The following is a 14880-nucleotide window of genomic DNA, read 5'->3' on the forward strand; positions in this document are numbered from 1 at the left end:
TGGGCTGCATCTAACTGGATAGACTCAGGGGTATCTGGGGATGTGGATCATCAAAGGTGGGCCTAGTCTCATGTCTGCACTTTCTTTTGCAGTTCTTCCAATAATGAACACATCAAACAGTTGAAAGGTTAAATGTACCTATTCTGTCTTTCTTTCTATAAACGGTGAGAAGTTTTCCAATCAAGGTGCCCTCTAGAGTTTCCTTGTGATGTTTACATTCTGTTTTGGTCAACAAAATGCACTGCATGTCGAGTACATTTCTTTCCTCAAATTTGCAAACATTTATTTATTCTCCAAAAGTTTTATACCCTGACTTGTGTTTATTCATATTTCCTACTTTGCACTATTTTTCTTTGCGTATCACTCTTTATCTTTGAGCATTACTGCCACCTAGTGATCAGTGGAATACTGTTACCAGGGGTCAAAAACTTTACAGGGGACTTTTAAGTAACAAAATCATAATCTTCCATTATTTTTTAACCGTTTGGCTGCACCTTTGTGTTGATACAAAAATGTTAACTGCTTACCCTAAGACCATGCCCAGTTCTTTCACGTGAACTCTCGTCTGGCCCTTCAAATACTCAGCAAGCATCTTACTCTTGAAGTAGATTTCCTGCAGGCGGTCCTCAAGGTGCATTATACACTAAGGAGGAGAGAAGAGACACAGAAACATGGTTAGTAAGCCATATTTTAGGTCAACATTGCATACAGACACAATATCAGTAAAAAAATTCATCTCGACTACAAAAAGCTATAAAACCTTTTCCTATTAATTTCATAGTAAAAACATGAGGTGTGAACATACAAAGTTGGGTGAGAGGTTGAGTTTGTAGAGCTGGTGAGTGGACTGTAATAGGCTGGAAACCAGGCAGGACACCAGGACTTCCTTCCCCAGCTTGTTTGCGTCGGTGGCTCGTCTCTGACTGCTGGCCACCTGCACCGTCCCCTTGTCTGTGTCTGCTATAATGCAGACGGCCTCTGCTATGGGCTCATCCAGCACTGGATGCTACAGACGACAGAGAACAGCCTTTTAAAACCAGTGTAACACATACCGATTCCACACATTACGGGCTAACTCTTAACATACATTGTTAGTTTTTTATAAATATCTGGTTATTTTTTCGACTTTTTTCATATATGAGTTTTATCCAATGTAACCCAACAGTGGAACCCAGAGTTAACTGTATGGAACATCAAGTTTGATTATCTTATATTTCTTTTTCCATAACATGATAAATATATACGTTAAAAGCACAGTCTACTTGCAATGGGATAGTAGGAACTTAAATGATAAATAGCTCACATTTTATTAGTTATTGGCTCTAAACAGGAAATATAATAAATCACAAGGGATACTTTAATTCTGTATTTTGTACTGACAATGATAGTGTATAACTCCCTAAAGAAATGGTCCAAACACTTCAGTCCTATACCTGAACAGCATGGGTTAACTCCGCCATGAGGCTTTGCCGTAGCTTGTCGTCACTGGGCAAACCATGCAGTACAAAGTCTGGTACGTAGGTGGGGCAGTAACCTCCAAACAGAGACCGGCCGAAATTGGCAATGATCGGCCTTGAGAAGTTCTCCACCAACTTTGACCTATAAATCAAACATGACATGAGATATATGAACTTTTGTTATTCTAACTAAATCCCTGCCATCATTAATACCTGTACTATGATGTTTGGTTAAGTAGTGACTGTAATGTATAGTTGTACAACATGTTCGCATGTCTCAACCGTTTGTTAAAAAAGGAAATGTGAATGCAACAGTAGAACTAAACATCTCTTAAAATGTATTTGTTTTCTAACAATTTGGAAGTATCTATGTCATGTTGAATGTCTTGTTTTGTTCTCTTTTGTGTGGGCCACAGAAAGTAAGGTAATAACTAATGGGGATCCTAAAATAAATAAAGGAATTGGTTACAAGTTACAACCAAAGCGCTACCAGTGCAGCTCACTGTCAGGTGCATGTGTGGGTCAATGTATTGGGCCGTCTCTACTCACCCAGGGAAGGGCACATGCACTTCCTCCTGCCAGTCCTCTGTGTCCTCGCTCTCGCTGTCCCCCAGCGCGCTGTCTGAGCTCTCGTTGCGTGGTATCTCCCAGTCATTGAGAGGCAGCACTTTGCCCTTTGGGTCGCCTTTGCTGATGCTGCTCCCTTCCTGTGGGACGGGGAGCGACAACAGAGGGCCTTTGTCCTGCTCAGCAGAACAGCCCCTACAGCAGCAGCACACGTCTGAGGAATCTGTAGAGCCACACCTGCACCTCCTCTGGACCCCCGACAACACCTCTGCTTTCCTGATGGAGCCCACCTCTCCACTACCTGAACCTAAACACAGACCCAAACCCCGCCCACCCGCTCCACCCTGAAAGCTGTGACCCATCAAGTCACCGGGCCGGTGGATCCCCGAAGGGTCCAGCAGGTCCTTGGGGATGCTCTCCGTGGTGCTGGCCTCCGTTCGTTTGGCCACATCGTCTATAGTCCTAGTCTCCACAGGGTTCTCCGGGCTGAAATACTCATCAAAATGGTCCATACAGTTTGGGCTCCACGCGGGCATCTTACTGGACACCCTCAGCAGGGCCGGAGGCGCCTTGGTCTGTTTGCTTTGGTCCTCTGGTGTGCTGGGGTCTCTGGACTCTGCTCTCTGTGGCTGCGGTTGATATGGATGGCGTTCTTGCTGATGCTGCAGCACTTGCTGGTGAAGCGGACATTTGAGCTGCTTCTTGTGCTTCTTCATCACCTCCTCCACCTTCCTTCTGCGGCTCTCTGTGTCCGAATCGGGAGACATGGATTCTCCGATGAGGAAAGTGACTTTAGTGGCTGGCTCCTCCTCTTCTGTTAGAGTCAAAGCCATGGGCCCCGTCGCTGATGCGTTCCCCGGCATCACTGGTACTGCCACTGAAGCAGACGGGCTCTTATCCGGCGGCTTCTTTTCTAGAGGGATCCCCAAAGACTGTGGTGCAAGCAGCACTCTGGTGGGCTGGTCGCCTTCATCCATCCCACATTCTGTTCCAAAGTTTATACTCTCTGTGGTGACAGGAGACGGGGGTGGACTTGAGGCGTGGGTTGTGGGTATGGATGGGACAACAGGTTTGGAGTCCAACTTGGTCTCTGTAGCCAGCACAGAGACCTCGTCCCTGGGGGAGGCTGAGCCAACACGAAGCACTGACTCTACTCTGGCTTCTGAGGCCGGCGGGCTGCTAGACTCCTTACGCAGCTCCCCTGGTTCAGCTGCTGCTTCTGAAGTCCTTATAAGGAGGTCTGTTCCCTCCATGTGTCCTGTCTGAAGAACACTGCTCCTGGACCCTTGACTCTCACTGCTGTCCTCCTCCTCTTCCTCTTCCTCCTCGTCTTCCTCTTTGGGCGTGTCCCCAGCACCGTGCTCCATCTTAAAATAAATCAAAATCAGTTTTATTTATACAGCTCAATATCACAAACAGCCATTTGCCTCAGTAGGCTTCACAGTCGGTACAGTCGGTACAGTCGGTACAGTCGGACACCCTCTGCCCTTAGACCCTAAGCTCAACTGAGAAAAAAACTCCCAGCAAAAAAACCTGTAACAGTGAAAATAAATTCAGAAACATCAATGAGTGTGACAAAGGAAAAGATACCTTTTTCCCAGGAGAGAGAAATGTTTCCATGCTTATACTAACCTCTGTGTCTGTGTACGTGCTGCTCTGGAGGCTGTTGTCTGACGGGTAGTTGCTGCTGCATTCGTCCGCCTCTGTCTGCCGGCCGTGGGCCAGGTAGTCCCCGCTGGGTTTGTGGACTGTCACCAGGACATAGTCAGAGTCCTCCACCTCTCCCTTGCGTATGGACGTGGTGATGAGGGAGCCGGGCATGACTATGGCCTCGTCCTCGGCGCTGTCCAGCATGTGCGTCTCTAGCAGCTCCGAGCAGCGGATGAAGTATGTGAGCACGTAGAGGAGCCTCTGGACCAGCTCCTGTCTGCGCCCAATCACCACCGTCCTAGCCAGACGCACTGGGGACCCGATAGATCCGTACAAGTCGCCTACACACACACACACACACACACACACACACACAGATGAAAAATAAACTTAAGTGTCAATGAAAAGGCCTTAAGATGCATAATTTTCTTTAACATTGAGTGTATATTAACACAAATGAAGTGGTTTGCCAAGCTTTTCTTATCATAGCTTGTGGAAACAAAAGTTGGATATTAAAAAGATGCACTATGTAACTTTGGGTGTGCCAGAGAGATGAACATTTTCTAAGGTATATTCTCATAACTAACTCAATAAACAAACTTTTCTTCACAGGTAAATTGGATGCCTGGAATCACTGTTTGAAGTTAGAAAGCTACCTTTAGAGTTACTGTTACTAGAGTTACAGTTGTTCACAGCAGTAGGGCCCATAGTTTTGTTTACAAATATATTCTGGTCATTTCCAAGTGTCCCAAAATGAATTTGTGAAAAATGAATGACATTTTTTTTGATTTATGATGATAGGATTATTCAATACTAAGAATTACATTTTTGTAAACTAACTGCAGGCTGTACACATGTAAACAAAGCCCCATCCCCTGAAACTGCATAGTGCACCTTTAACATGTGATAGACAGAAACCATGACCCATTCCCAAACATTAAACAATGATCAGCCAAACAAACCAAATATTTATTTTTAATATTACCGGTACATGTTCTTTAAACTCTTTTGACACTACCACTGTGCGATTTTTTCATTTTCTTTATGTGACAAATGAATGTTCCACTTGCAGTTTTCAGCTATGAACACTAGATGTCACCATGATCTCAATTTCTATGTGTTTCCTATGTCACTAAGGGTGAAAGCGTGGGCTAGTAAGCATCCTATAGGTTCTCAGTCCTTTGTATGTGTCCACAAATATACCATTTACACAATCAACAAACTATTTTTTTTCTTTTCACGGAAATGCATTTATGGATTTTCACTGATGCCCTGACGTATCCAACTGATACCAAATGCTCACATCTTTATTGGGGCATCAGTATAACAACATCTTTGTTTTTTAAATGTTTATGCAGAGATGATTTTAATTGCATTAGACTTATGACACTGACACAGGCATATCTAATAACGATTGAAAACATAATGGAGAAGATGGTCTAGTCCTAACTTGTCTTTGTGCTTTAAGGATCAACAATGACAGGTTAGGATTCGTTCCAGTTTTAGTTTATTTTACTCCAGCAAAAAGAAAACAGAGGTACGCCCAACTCCCTGTAAGTGTATGCGTTTACATGTGTGCGTGCGTGCGTGTTCGACTGCCTCACCTAGCTGTGCCCATAGCGGGTTGTAAGGGTGCGTCTTTGCCAACATGTCGACGCTCTTGGAGGAGTGTTTCTCCAGGAAGATTTTGATTGGAGGCTGGCCATTGGGCATGACAGTGGGCACCCAGGCCAGATGATTGGTCAGGATGGCTGTCAATAACGCAGGGAGGAATCTGGAAAATCAGACATACATGTTGGTCAGCAGAGAGTGGAGGAGAATGTAAAAGGTACTACCTCCTAGCTGGTTGAACTCCAAAAATAACCTTTCTGTTGACTTGGTTTGGTGAGGTCTGATGTTATCTCACAACACGGAAAAGAAGTTGACAATTTTCCATGCTAAACTAGACACCACATACAAACATCCATTGTTCGCAACACACACACACACACACACACACACACACACACACACACACACACACACACACACACACACACACACACACACACACACACACACACACACACACACACACACACACACACACACACACACACACACACACACACACACACACACACACACACACACACACACACACACATTCACTTCTCACTCCTGACCACAAGTGTCTACTTCCCTTCCTGTCTCATGACTCAACACTGTCATGTAAGTCAAGTTCAATAACGTGCTGGAACACAGCAGCAGTCATCAAAACCATCACGGGAATACTGAAGGGATGCCTCAGGAAAGAAGTGTGATTCACTGAGACCAGTTAGCGTGGTAGTCGACTAAACCAGCGCTGGTGGAAATAATGACTTTCACCGACAAGAAATGCTGATAAAGAAACATCAATAGTTGCCTAGGGGAGGTTGTTTTTTATTCCTGGTAAACATTTAAAAGAGAACATCAGGAACAACATTGGAACATTTAGTATGGTGCAGGAAGAACAAAAGAATAATCCGGAAATCTTCCTCAAGTGTCATTATTTGGATTAAGATTTCTTACGTTAAATACCCAAATTCAAATTTCTTTGGATAAAGTTGAGTCACCTGAGATAAATTTGAGTCACTTGATTTCCTCAGCAGATTTAAAATGTTGCCAAGTCAGCAACTGAATAAGTTTTATGTAAAATATTTACTACTTTGTTTTACGCATCTGGGAACTCGGAGTAATTGGTTATCTAAAAAAAAAATAAAGTTACAGTCCTTAAACTGTAATGCACCAACCAGTGATTAATATAGAAAAACGCATGTCTTTTAAAACGTTGGCATCAAAATCGATGTAATAACTCACTAGCTCACTGGACTGAATGCTGTTTAAAAATCAACTGTACTGAATAGTGGGTGCTATGTTCAATAAAGGCCTTGCTACCAATTCTTATATGCACAATTAGCAATGGTTTGACGTGGCTTTGTAACTGCAACAATAAGCAATTAGAGACTGGCAGGGACCTCTCATTCACAGCTCCCTCTGAGGCAGACAAATAAATGCAAAGAGGGTGAAAGGGGGGAGTGTGTGTGTGTGTGTATGTGTATGTATGTGTGTTTTTCAGTGTATGAAAGGGAGAGACAGACCATAGAATATTTCAACGATTGGTAGTGTCCTTTTTCCTTTTTTTATTCTGTAAAGCACTTTGTATTGCCTTCACTGTGTATGAAAAGTGCTATATAAATAAAGTCTGATTGATTGATTGATTGATTGATTGATTGCCACTCAACTGGTTCTTGGAGGTCTGGTCCATCAGCTGGGACAGCTCCCTCATGAAGTGACCACAGAGTTGGTTCTTCTCCGACGCTCCAGACATCATGGTCAACCAGACGGGCTCGGCCACGCGGGGCATGGTGTACAGGTCGCAGATGGTCATCCTGGAGACCAGGTACGGCCAAGGAGAGAGAGAGAGGGGGATGAAAGAGAGAGGGAATGGAGACAGCCAATGAGAGGGAAGGAGGGAGAGCGAAAACAGACAAGAGACAGAACAGACACGTTATTGTCTCTCCGAAGTAAACAAAAGAGATCTCAGTTCACAGAGTTTCGCTGTCTGCACTGCACTGAGGCCATGGGAGACCCTGGTTGAGAGTGTGTGTGCGTGCGTGTCAGTTTGACAAACTTGCGCACACTCAGACACAAACCCCGTCTCTTGCTCTGTACAGTGTGCTGGTGTGTATATCTATCTGTATGTGGCTGAGTTGGGGGCAGTTGTCCATTGAGAAGGCCCTGGAGTTTCCATGGTGCGTGGGGCGTGTTGGTGAGCATGTCTCGGCTTGGGGCCAAGCTTTGACACAGGGCATAAGGGGAATCTCTGCAGCCTGAGGAATGTGAAGAATCTGCAGCTGCTTCATTATGGGTTTGAAAATGCCAAACTGTACAGATAATCCAAAAAAGATGGCGTCAGCTCTTTAAAGAAGGGTGATGTTTTTTTGACTTATTTCTTGAAGAAATGTTAAACTTAAAACAGATAACAGCTGCAGACTTCAAAAATCACAGCTAATACAACGCCATAACCAGGCTAACCGCAAAGTAAAGTGTAATAAACAACCTGCTGCTTTCACCTTGAGTGAACTGTCACAAGACTGTGCAGGTCCCACTGATAAGGAATATGAACTCCGTTGTGCTGTTTACGAAGCTTGATTTAGTGCCACTGGACAACTGTGGGAGAGATCTCAGGCTGTAAACAAGGATTATTCTGCGGTAGGATCACAACAATAATTGGCCTATAAACACCCGGTGACAGAGAAGATGCAGACAGGCTGTGTGCTGAGAGAAAGTGCAGGTGTCACACACAGCAGAGCAACCTTCACACAGGACTCCAGGATTCCAGTAAAGGAGCTATTTTAGGTTGATGTACTTTTCCAAAGAAAACCTGGGAGGGTATACATTCACGGGTTTATAAGAAGAAGTGATCAACTGGGTGAGAAAAGGGGAAGCTACTAAATTGAACTGCATTTGGGTACAGTTGTTGCAACATTTTTTGAATAAACCGTTTCATGTTGTGTGTTACTCTGAATATTGACATCAACAGAATGACAGAAGTTCCACATCCTGAAGAAATTGCTTCATTGACTTAGTTTTTCTTAGAAACTGCTAAATGTGTTAAACTTGCACCACCTCTAATAAATGAATCAATAAATGAAGGCTTTGCAGGTGAACTAATGCATAAGAAACTTACAGTTAACATTCAGTGATCCCTGCATTAGATAACCTGAGCTTGAATAATCAAATTATTGCGGATGAATCATTAATAAAGTCAGTATTGTGTGGTCATAGCAGGGTAAACCTGAATGGATTTGATGTGGCTCATAAATCAGCACATCCAGAACATGTCTCCCACTCTCTTTACATCTAGCTGTCACCACAGCAGCAGATAGGATCCGTCATTTTTAACTGCAGCATTAAAGGGAGCTAATGATGCTCCATTCACTCATGTGTTAGAAACGGGCAGACTTATCCAGGGCCTTTTTATAAGCACCACTTGACCCGTGTGTGTCTGGTGTACAGTCACCTACTGATGGCTCCCCAGAGGGCAAAGGTCTGAGGCAGAGCCAGGACGAGATGAGCGGGAGATTTAGTCTCTCAGCCTCTCCACAGCAGCTGTTTAGGGTGAACTTTAAAGAGCATGTGAAATTAAACTGATATGTCACGCAGTAGAGCCAGATTTATATTACCTCTCTATTGGAGGGGCAGCATATCAAACATGTCTGACCTCTTGTATAGCTTTTGGTTTTAAGCTGTGCTGTGTTTAACTAAGCCGATATAAAAGAGCCTTATACATATAGTAAGTTATATATTTGCAGTTATGGTCATCAACATATTCTGGTTCCAATAACAAATCACAATTTGAGGTCAAACTGCACTTTTAGCATCCTTATCATTGTGTATATATCATATATTAAAGGGGTAGTTCAGGATTTTAGACATAGGGCCTTATTCCCAAGTTAGCCTTGGTGTTCTTTATCAGTGGAGACAGTTTTCAACACATTTAATTCAGTCCTTCTAGTTGCAGAGTGCGCTCGTGCTAAGCTAGCGCACGGCATCGGGGGGATACCTAGCCTGCTACTAAAACAGTCTTACCCACTCCACAGTACACCCGAGGCCAATCAATTATAACGCCAGACTATCGATGTAAATGTCTGTGTTGATAGAATAATTTTAGAAATAAAACCAACCTCGCATATTGCATTTTGAGGGACTTTATTCCTTGTAGGCTGCGGCAGCGGCGGACTAATACCTAGGTTACAGGCTCTATAATAATTTGTTTACCTGCTGCTGTCTTACAGACGCAGAGTACAGTGCACAAAGGAGTTGTATTAGCCCATGCAATAAACAAGATATGGCCACGTTTGGAGGACTTACCAATGCGTCTGCTTTTGAAGACGATTATGAGGAATTTGTTGTATCCAATGAACCGTACCTGTACGAGCCGGAATACACTGATGAAGAATTGAGAGGGATGCTCAAAGGGCAGAAAGAGAAAGAGCGTCTGTAGAGACAGCCCCCGCTGGAGCTGCAGCAGAGAACCGGGACAGAATGACGGTAGACTGGTGGCAGTGCAGTTTCAGTTTCTGTCCCACGCTGCTCTGTTTACTTTCTGCTGTAGTTATTCGGTTACACAGCAAAGTAAAAGTCCGCTGCTGCTAAGAAAGTAGTCCCTCAAAATGCGATAATTCATGCGATGCGAGGTTGGTTTTATTTCTAAAATGATTCTATCAACACAGACATTTACATCGATAGTCTGGCGTTATAATTGATTGGCCTCGGGTGTACTGTGGAGTGGGTAAGACTGTTTTAGTAGCAGGCTAGGTATCCCCCCGATGCCGTGCGCTAGCTTAGCACGAGCGCACTCTGCAACTAGAAGGACTGAATTAAATGTGTTGAAAACTGTCTCCACTGATAAAGAACACCAAGGCTAACTTGGGAATAAGGCCCTATGTCTAAAATAATGAACTACCCCTTTAACACATTCATGCAAACAATGTACTTTGAGTCAGAATAATATTAAAGTGGCAAAAAGGAACTTTCAGTTTTTGTCTAGCGGCACCTTTGGACATAAGCGGTAGTGTTTTGACAACACCAGCCCTCCCCCCCCCCCCAAGCGTGTGCCCGCAATGCATGAATTTGTTTAGGTAGCGAGTAAAAGAGACCACAGGCTGCATTGCAATGATGCAATGTATTTATATGTGACTATGTCAGAATAATAAGAGTAATATGACCATGGTGAAGCAGTAAACTTTGATTTAGTACTGTTCATAAACACTCCGGGCTGCCTGCTGTTGTTTTGTCTTCCACGGAAATCAGACCTGAGCAAATAACAATATAAGAATAGCGTTATTTTCACCGATGGTCTCGTTTGCCAGTATTACGGATTTATTTATTTATTTATTTATTATTCTTCCGGACAATTACACACAATACACAATTTTCTCTTTGCATATTCATACATATTACTTTGTGTTATCGTCCGAAGGGTGGCAGGAGAAGCCAAAGGCTTATTAGGTCCCGCCCCCACAATTACCACTCTAATCAGAAGTTTAAAATAAAAATAATGTTTATTTCTGCATTCTAAATTGTGCAGGGTGGATTTTAACTGCTGTTCAGTTAATGTTTGGTTGGCTTTTGTTTTATTGCACTAATCGCCATAAAAGGACACAAAAACTAACATGTTGGGCATAAGTGTTGCATTAACAACTGGGTGCTATCTGGTGCATGCTTTTTTCCAGGGTGCTTCAGAGAAGGAAAAGTTCACTTCTTTGGCATGCATGTGTGGTAAAATGGGAATAATAACTCTAGTGTGTTAAGTAGCTTCTCTCTGCACTATGACGGCAAACCCTAACGTAACTCTAACGTAGGCTGGTGTCACTTTGATGCACACATGCCTCTGCTAAGTGCCCGGCTTATCTTTGGCAGCATGTGTGAGTATGCGTTTGTGCCCAGCCTCAAACTACGTCAAAGCATCATCATTGAAAAGGCATTTCTTCAAGTTTCCTTCTGTAATGTTCCATGAAGTCAAAACCCCTAATGGCAAAGGTGGCTACACTTATATTTAGCCGCTGCCTGAAGGTGAGATTTTACAGATAATTTGTTTGTCCCGGGAAATAGTGTTCCCTTTGCTTGAACTCACATATTATTTACTATTCTGGTGCCCGTGGCCAACGACTGGGGTAGATAGGGTTGCCACTCAGCAGGCTTGGGTTGCTGTGGCAGGCATATGACTGCAGCAATAAGGGGACCTCAGAGAGGGAATTGCCTGCCAGAGTGTGTGTGTGTGTGGCAAGTGAAAGTAGTTGTGGAGATAGGCATGCGTGCACACACACACACAAAATGTTTGTGCATTTTATGAGTACCAATATAGTGTGTCATACAGTACTGACAAGCACGTCCCACCCGTACACACATGCAAACAAGCACAATGTTGGAACCTAACTAGAACAGATTTACGATTTCATATATCATGTCATTAAAAATAATGATTAAATACAACAACATGAGAGTTTCCATGCAGAGCTGAGAAGTAAGTGGTAGCTTCCTAATCTTCTGTCAAATAAGCTTCCGTAAGCACAACCACAGCCCTGAGGCAAGAACTCCCAGCATACACTGCAGTTACAATGCAACATCTATGGTTTGCTCAAGGCAGGTAGAGAACACCGTGTTACTCCCTTTTTTTTACCTGAAACATATTTCAACATCTCTTACTGGGCTTAGGTTATTATCTATATTTTAAAAATATGTTTGTTTGAAAAAGGGACAAATAATGGACATACAGTAGGGGAGAGTGGCCTAAGTTGTGCAACTTTTCACTCAAAGTGACTTTAAAGTAAGGCCTTGACAGTAAAGTCTCCAACTCAAATATGTACATATATTTCAGGGTGTTGTGCATCCCTGGCAATAAAAACTTTGGATCTGGAATAAACTGTTGAAGAAATATAGCTTTCGTAAAAAAAGTTGTCTTGTTGCACAACTTGCCCCCGGTGTGGTGTAAGTTGTGCGGTTGGAGAGAATACCATGGGGTAAATTGTGCCATTGCTATATATCTCATAAACTGTAATGCAAGACAAATCCATTAGACAATCACTTATTTAAGGTGTATTTAAAGTAAATAAAGTAAATAGTTGACAAAGATTGAAGGACAATTTTCTTAAACAAGGCCTAGCAGATCTAATGGTTTTACCTGCAAAGCTCACAATGACAAAGTCACCATCTTTCTGGCCATCTGAACTCTCATCAGTGGTGTCGTTAAGTGGAATTGAGATGTCACTCTCTTCTGAGCTACTGTAGACAATCACTTTCTTTTGGTGACCAGCGTATACAGCCATGCCACTGGCACAACTCTCAGAAATGTACTTTGCACTAGTTGCTCCGTGCTTGTGGAACCAACTGCCACCTGACAAATGTGATTCCCCCTACATTTCTGCCTTTAAAATCAAGGCTCAAAACCCATATGTACACCCTGGTGTTTCCTCCCCATTAACTATCTTACCTCTGCACTACTATCTGTGTTTATGTGGATGTATGGGCTTCACGTCTTTTATTTTGGTTATTGTTATTTTACCTTCATTGTTTACCTACTGAATGCACTATGTACAGCACTTTGGACAGTGCAAACTGTCATAAATGTGCTTTTATAAATACATTTTACTTACTTACTTACTTATAACTCACCTAGGCCCTTTGGCACAAATCACCCCAATCCCAGAAATTTGGATAATAAGCATGATGCAGCAATTTAGGGCCTCTCTCTCACGCTTTTTTGGCCACACATGGAACGTCTCAACTGCTGCTGCTGAAGCGCTGCTTCTAAAAGCCCCGTCTTTCTACATTGTTTTCATAGATAATTCCCATTAATATGACGTTCTTTCATGTCATTCTATGATGCATATGATTAATATTGAGTCTCGACAGTAATCCGTGTGCCTCATTGCCTTTTTTATTTTTTTTTGCCACATTTTCTCTTGTTGGAAGTTTTATTTTGAAAGAGACATACCAGGAAATGGTGAAACTACAGCGAAAAAGCTGCCGGTATGAAGTCATTATGACTGTCAACAGAGTATTTCTCTATCAGTTAAAGGCTAAAGCAGAGAGACCCGAGAGAGACGCGTGTCTCTCAGAAAAAAATAGGCGAGCCTCTTGTGGTAAAGTGTAGCGTCGCTGCAGACCCGCCTCCGACGGCAGTTCGACCGTGGTTGGATGTGTGGCCGCTGTAGTGTGATTACACAGTCGGTGAAAGAAAGTCAGATGCAGACGTGCAGTAGAGGTAGGATGTGTGTTTCAGGGGTTAGCATCATACTATCCTGACACAGTCAGTATACATTATTTATTTATTGCTGAGACACCTCAGCACACTAGGTCAGTAACTGGAGCAGAATTACAGAATCCCTTCACTTCACCATGTGATCCCATAAACTTTAAGTGCATGTCACCGCAGATGAAACACACAGTGTACTGCCGCCAAAATACTTTTGGAAAGGAGACTCCAAATGATGCCTGGTCACCCACGACAAAAACAAACTACGTTTGGAATAAAAGGCCTCCGCAAAATACTTGAATAGATTAAAATCAAAATTAAAATTGTGCCAGATGTTATGGTGCACAGGTATATCATGTAAATACCACATGTCTTTAAGTATCTTAAATGTCATATTGTTCCTGCCCCTGCACGATGTTGATACCTTTTTCTGTACTCTGGGAAATAATGAGTTTTTGGCCATGGCACAGAGAAACTGTTTGTGCCCCATATGAATAATATTGTTGTAATTCATACTAAATATAAATAAGGAGAAGTCATATGATGTTAGACTATTTTCTGGGTCATAGTAAGTAAATGTGAGGTGTTGTTTACCTGAACTCGTTAAGTCCGTCCACCATTCGGCTGTAGGCCAAGGCCCTTTGGCTGGCATCAGCTGACCGCCGACTCATTTTCATGGCCTTGAGAGTGACACAACACACATGCAATTTTAGATATTTGGCAAACAAGATTACAAGCAAATTTAGATGAAAGGTGGAGCAAGGAATTTGTGAGGGAGAAGAGAGGAGAAGGGGGAGGGTGGAGAGGGGAAGATGGAGGGTAACTATGGACGTCATCCAGAGCTTTGACGGTGCCAATGACACACGCCAGCGAACAAGAGCCGCAGATATAAAAGCTATTACAATTGACTTGTCAGTCTGACAGCAACTCTGTTCATTACGCCAGCGGGTGTAAGGTTTTCATTTGGCTACCACTCACATCTCACTGCTAAGTGGATTTCACTGACAGGCTTCTCTCCACAGTGTCAATCAGGGAGGTGATCGGGAACACAAACACATTCAAATGCTCACCCTTCATAGTGATGTATATTTGATAATTCTACTGCTATTAGTAAGCAAGACAAGCCCTCACCAGGCATTGGTGATAAGAAACACCACCAACGAAAAATCAGTGGCTAACCATTGTTGAAGAAATATTTTTAATGGGAGAAATTGACACACACACACACACACTCAGACTTCAAGAAATACAATTCGACAGAAAATGGGGAAAAATTTACTCTTTACAGGAGTCAAAATGAAAACATTGGACTGGAATATTTGATAGATGAGCTGGTATTCAAGACTGTAAGAATACAAAGTTATTTCCGTAGCTGTTTGTTTCTCATTTTTGTTCTCCTGTTTTTCCTTCTTGCCAGCTTCTATT

General features: G+C 42.9%; 1 protein-coding gene across 4 annotated transcripts in view; it reads right to left on the minus strand.

Moving 5' to 3' along the window:
- fnip1 (folliculin interacting protein 1) overlaps positions 1-14880 on the minus strand; it is a gene marked incomplete at its 5' end in the record, with an annotated part of 46195 nt that overhangs the window by 2179 nt on the left and 29136 nt on the right. For all 4 annotated transcript variants that reach the window (XM_080041024.1, XM_080041026.1, XM_080041025.1 and 1 more), the window contains 8 exons: positions 528-643; positions 806-1006; positions 1434-1599; positions 2007-3391; positions 3657-4015; positions 5279-5448; positions 6938-7084; positions 14050-14135. In XM_080041024.1, the coding sequence (XP_079897150.1) occupies positions 528-643; positions 806-1006; positions 1434-1599; positions 2007-3391; positions 3657-4015; positions 5279-5448; positions 6938-7084; positions 14050-14135 (2630 nt within the window). The remainder of the gene's footprint in view (positions 1-527; positions 644-805; positions 1007-1433; positions 1600-2006; positions 3392-3656; positions 4016-5278; positions 5449-6937; positions 7085-14049; positions 14136-14880) is intronic.

Source organism: Ammodytes marinus, assembly GCF_949987685.1.
Source record: "Ammodytes marinus genome assembly, chromosome: 14".
Taxonomy (NCBI): Eukaryota; Metazoa; Chordata; class Actinopteri; order Uranoscopiformes; family Ammodytidae; genus Ammodytes; species Ammodytes marinus.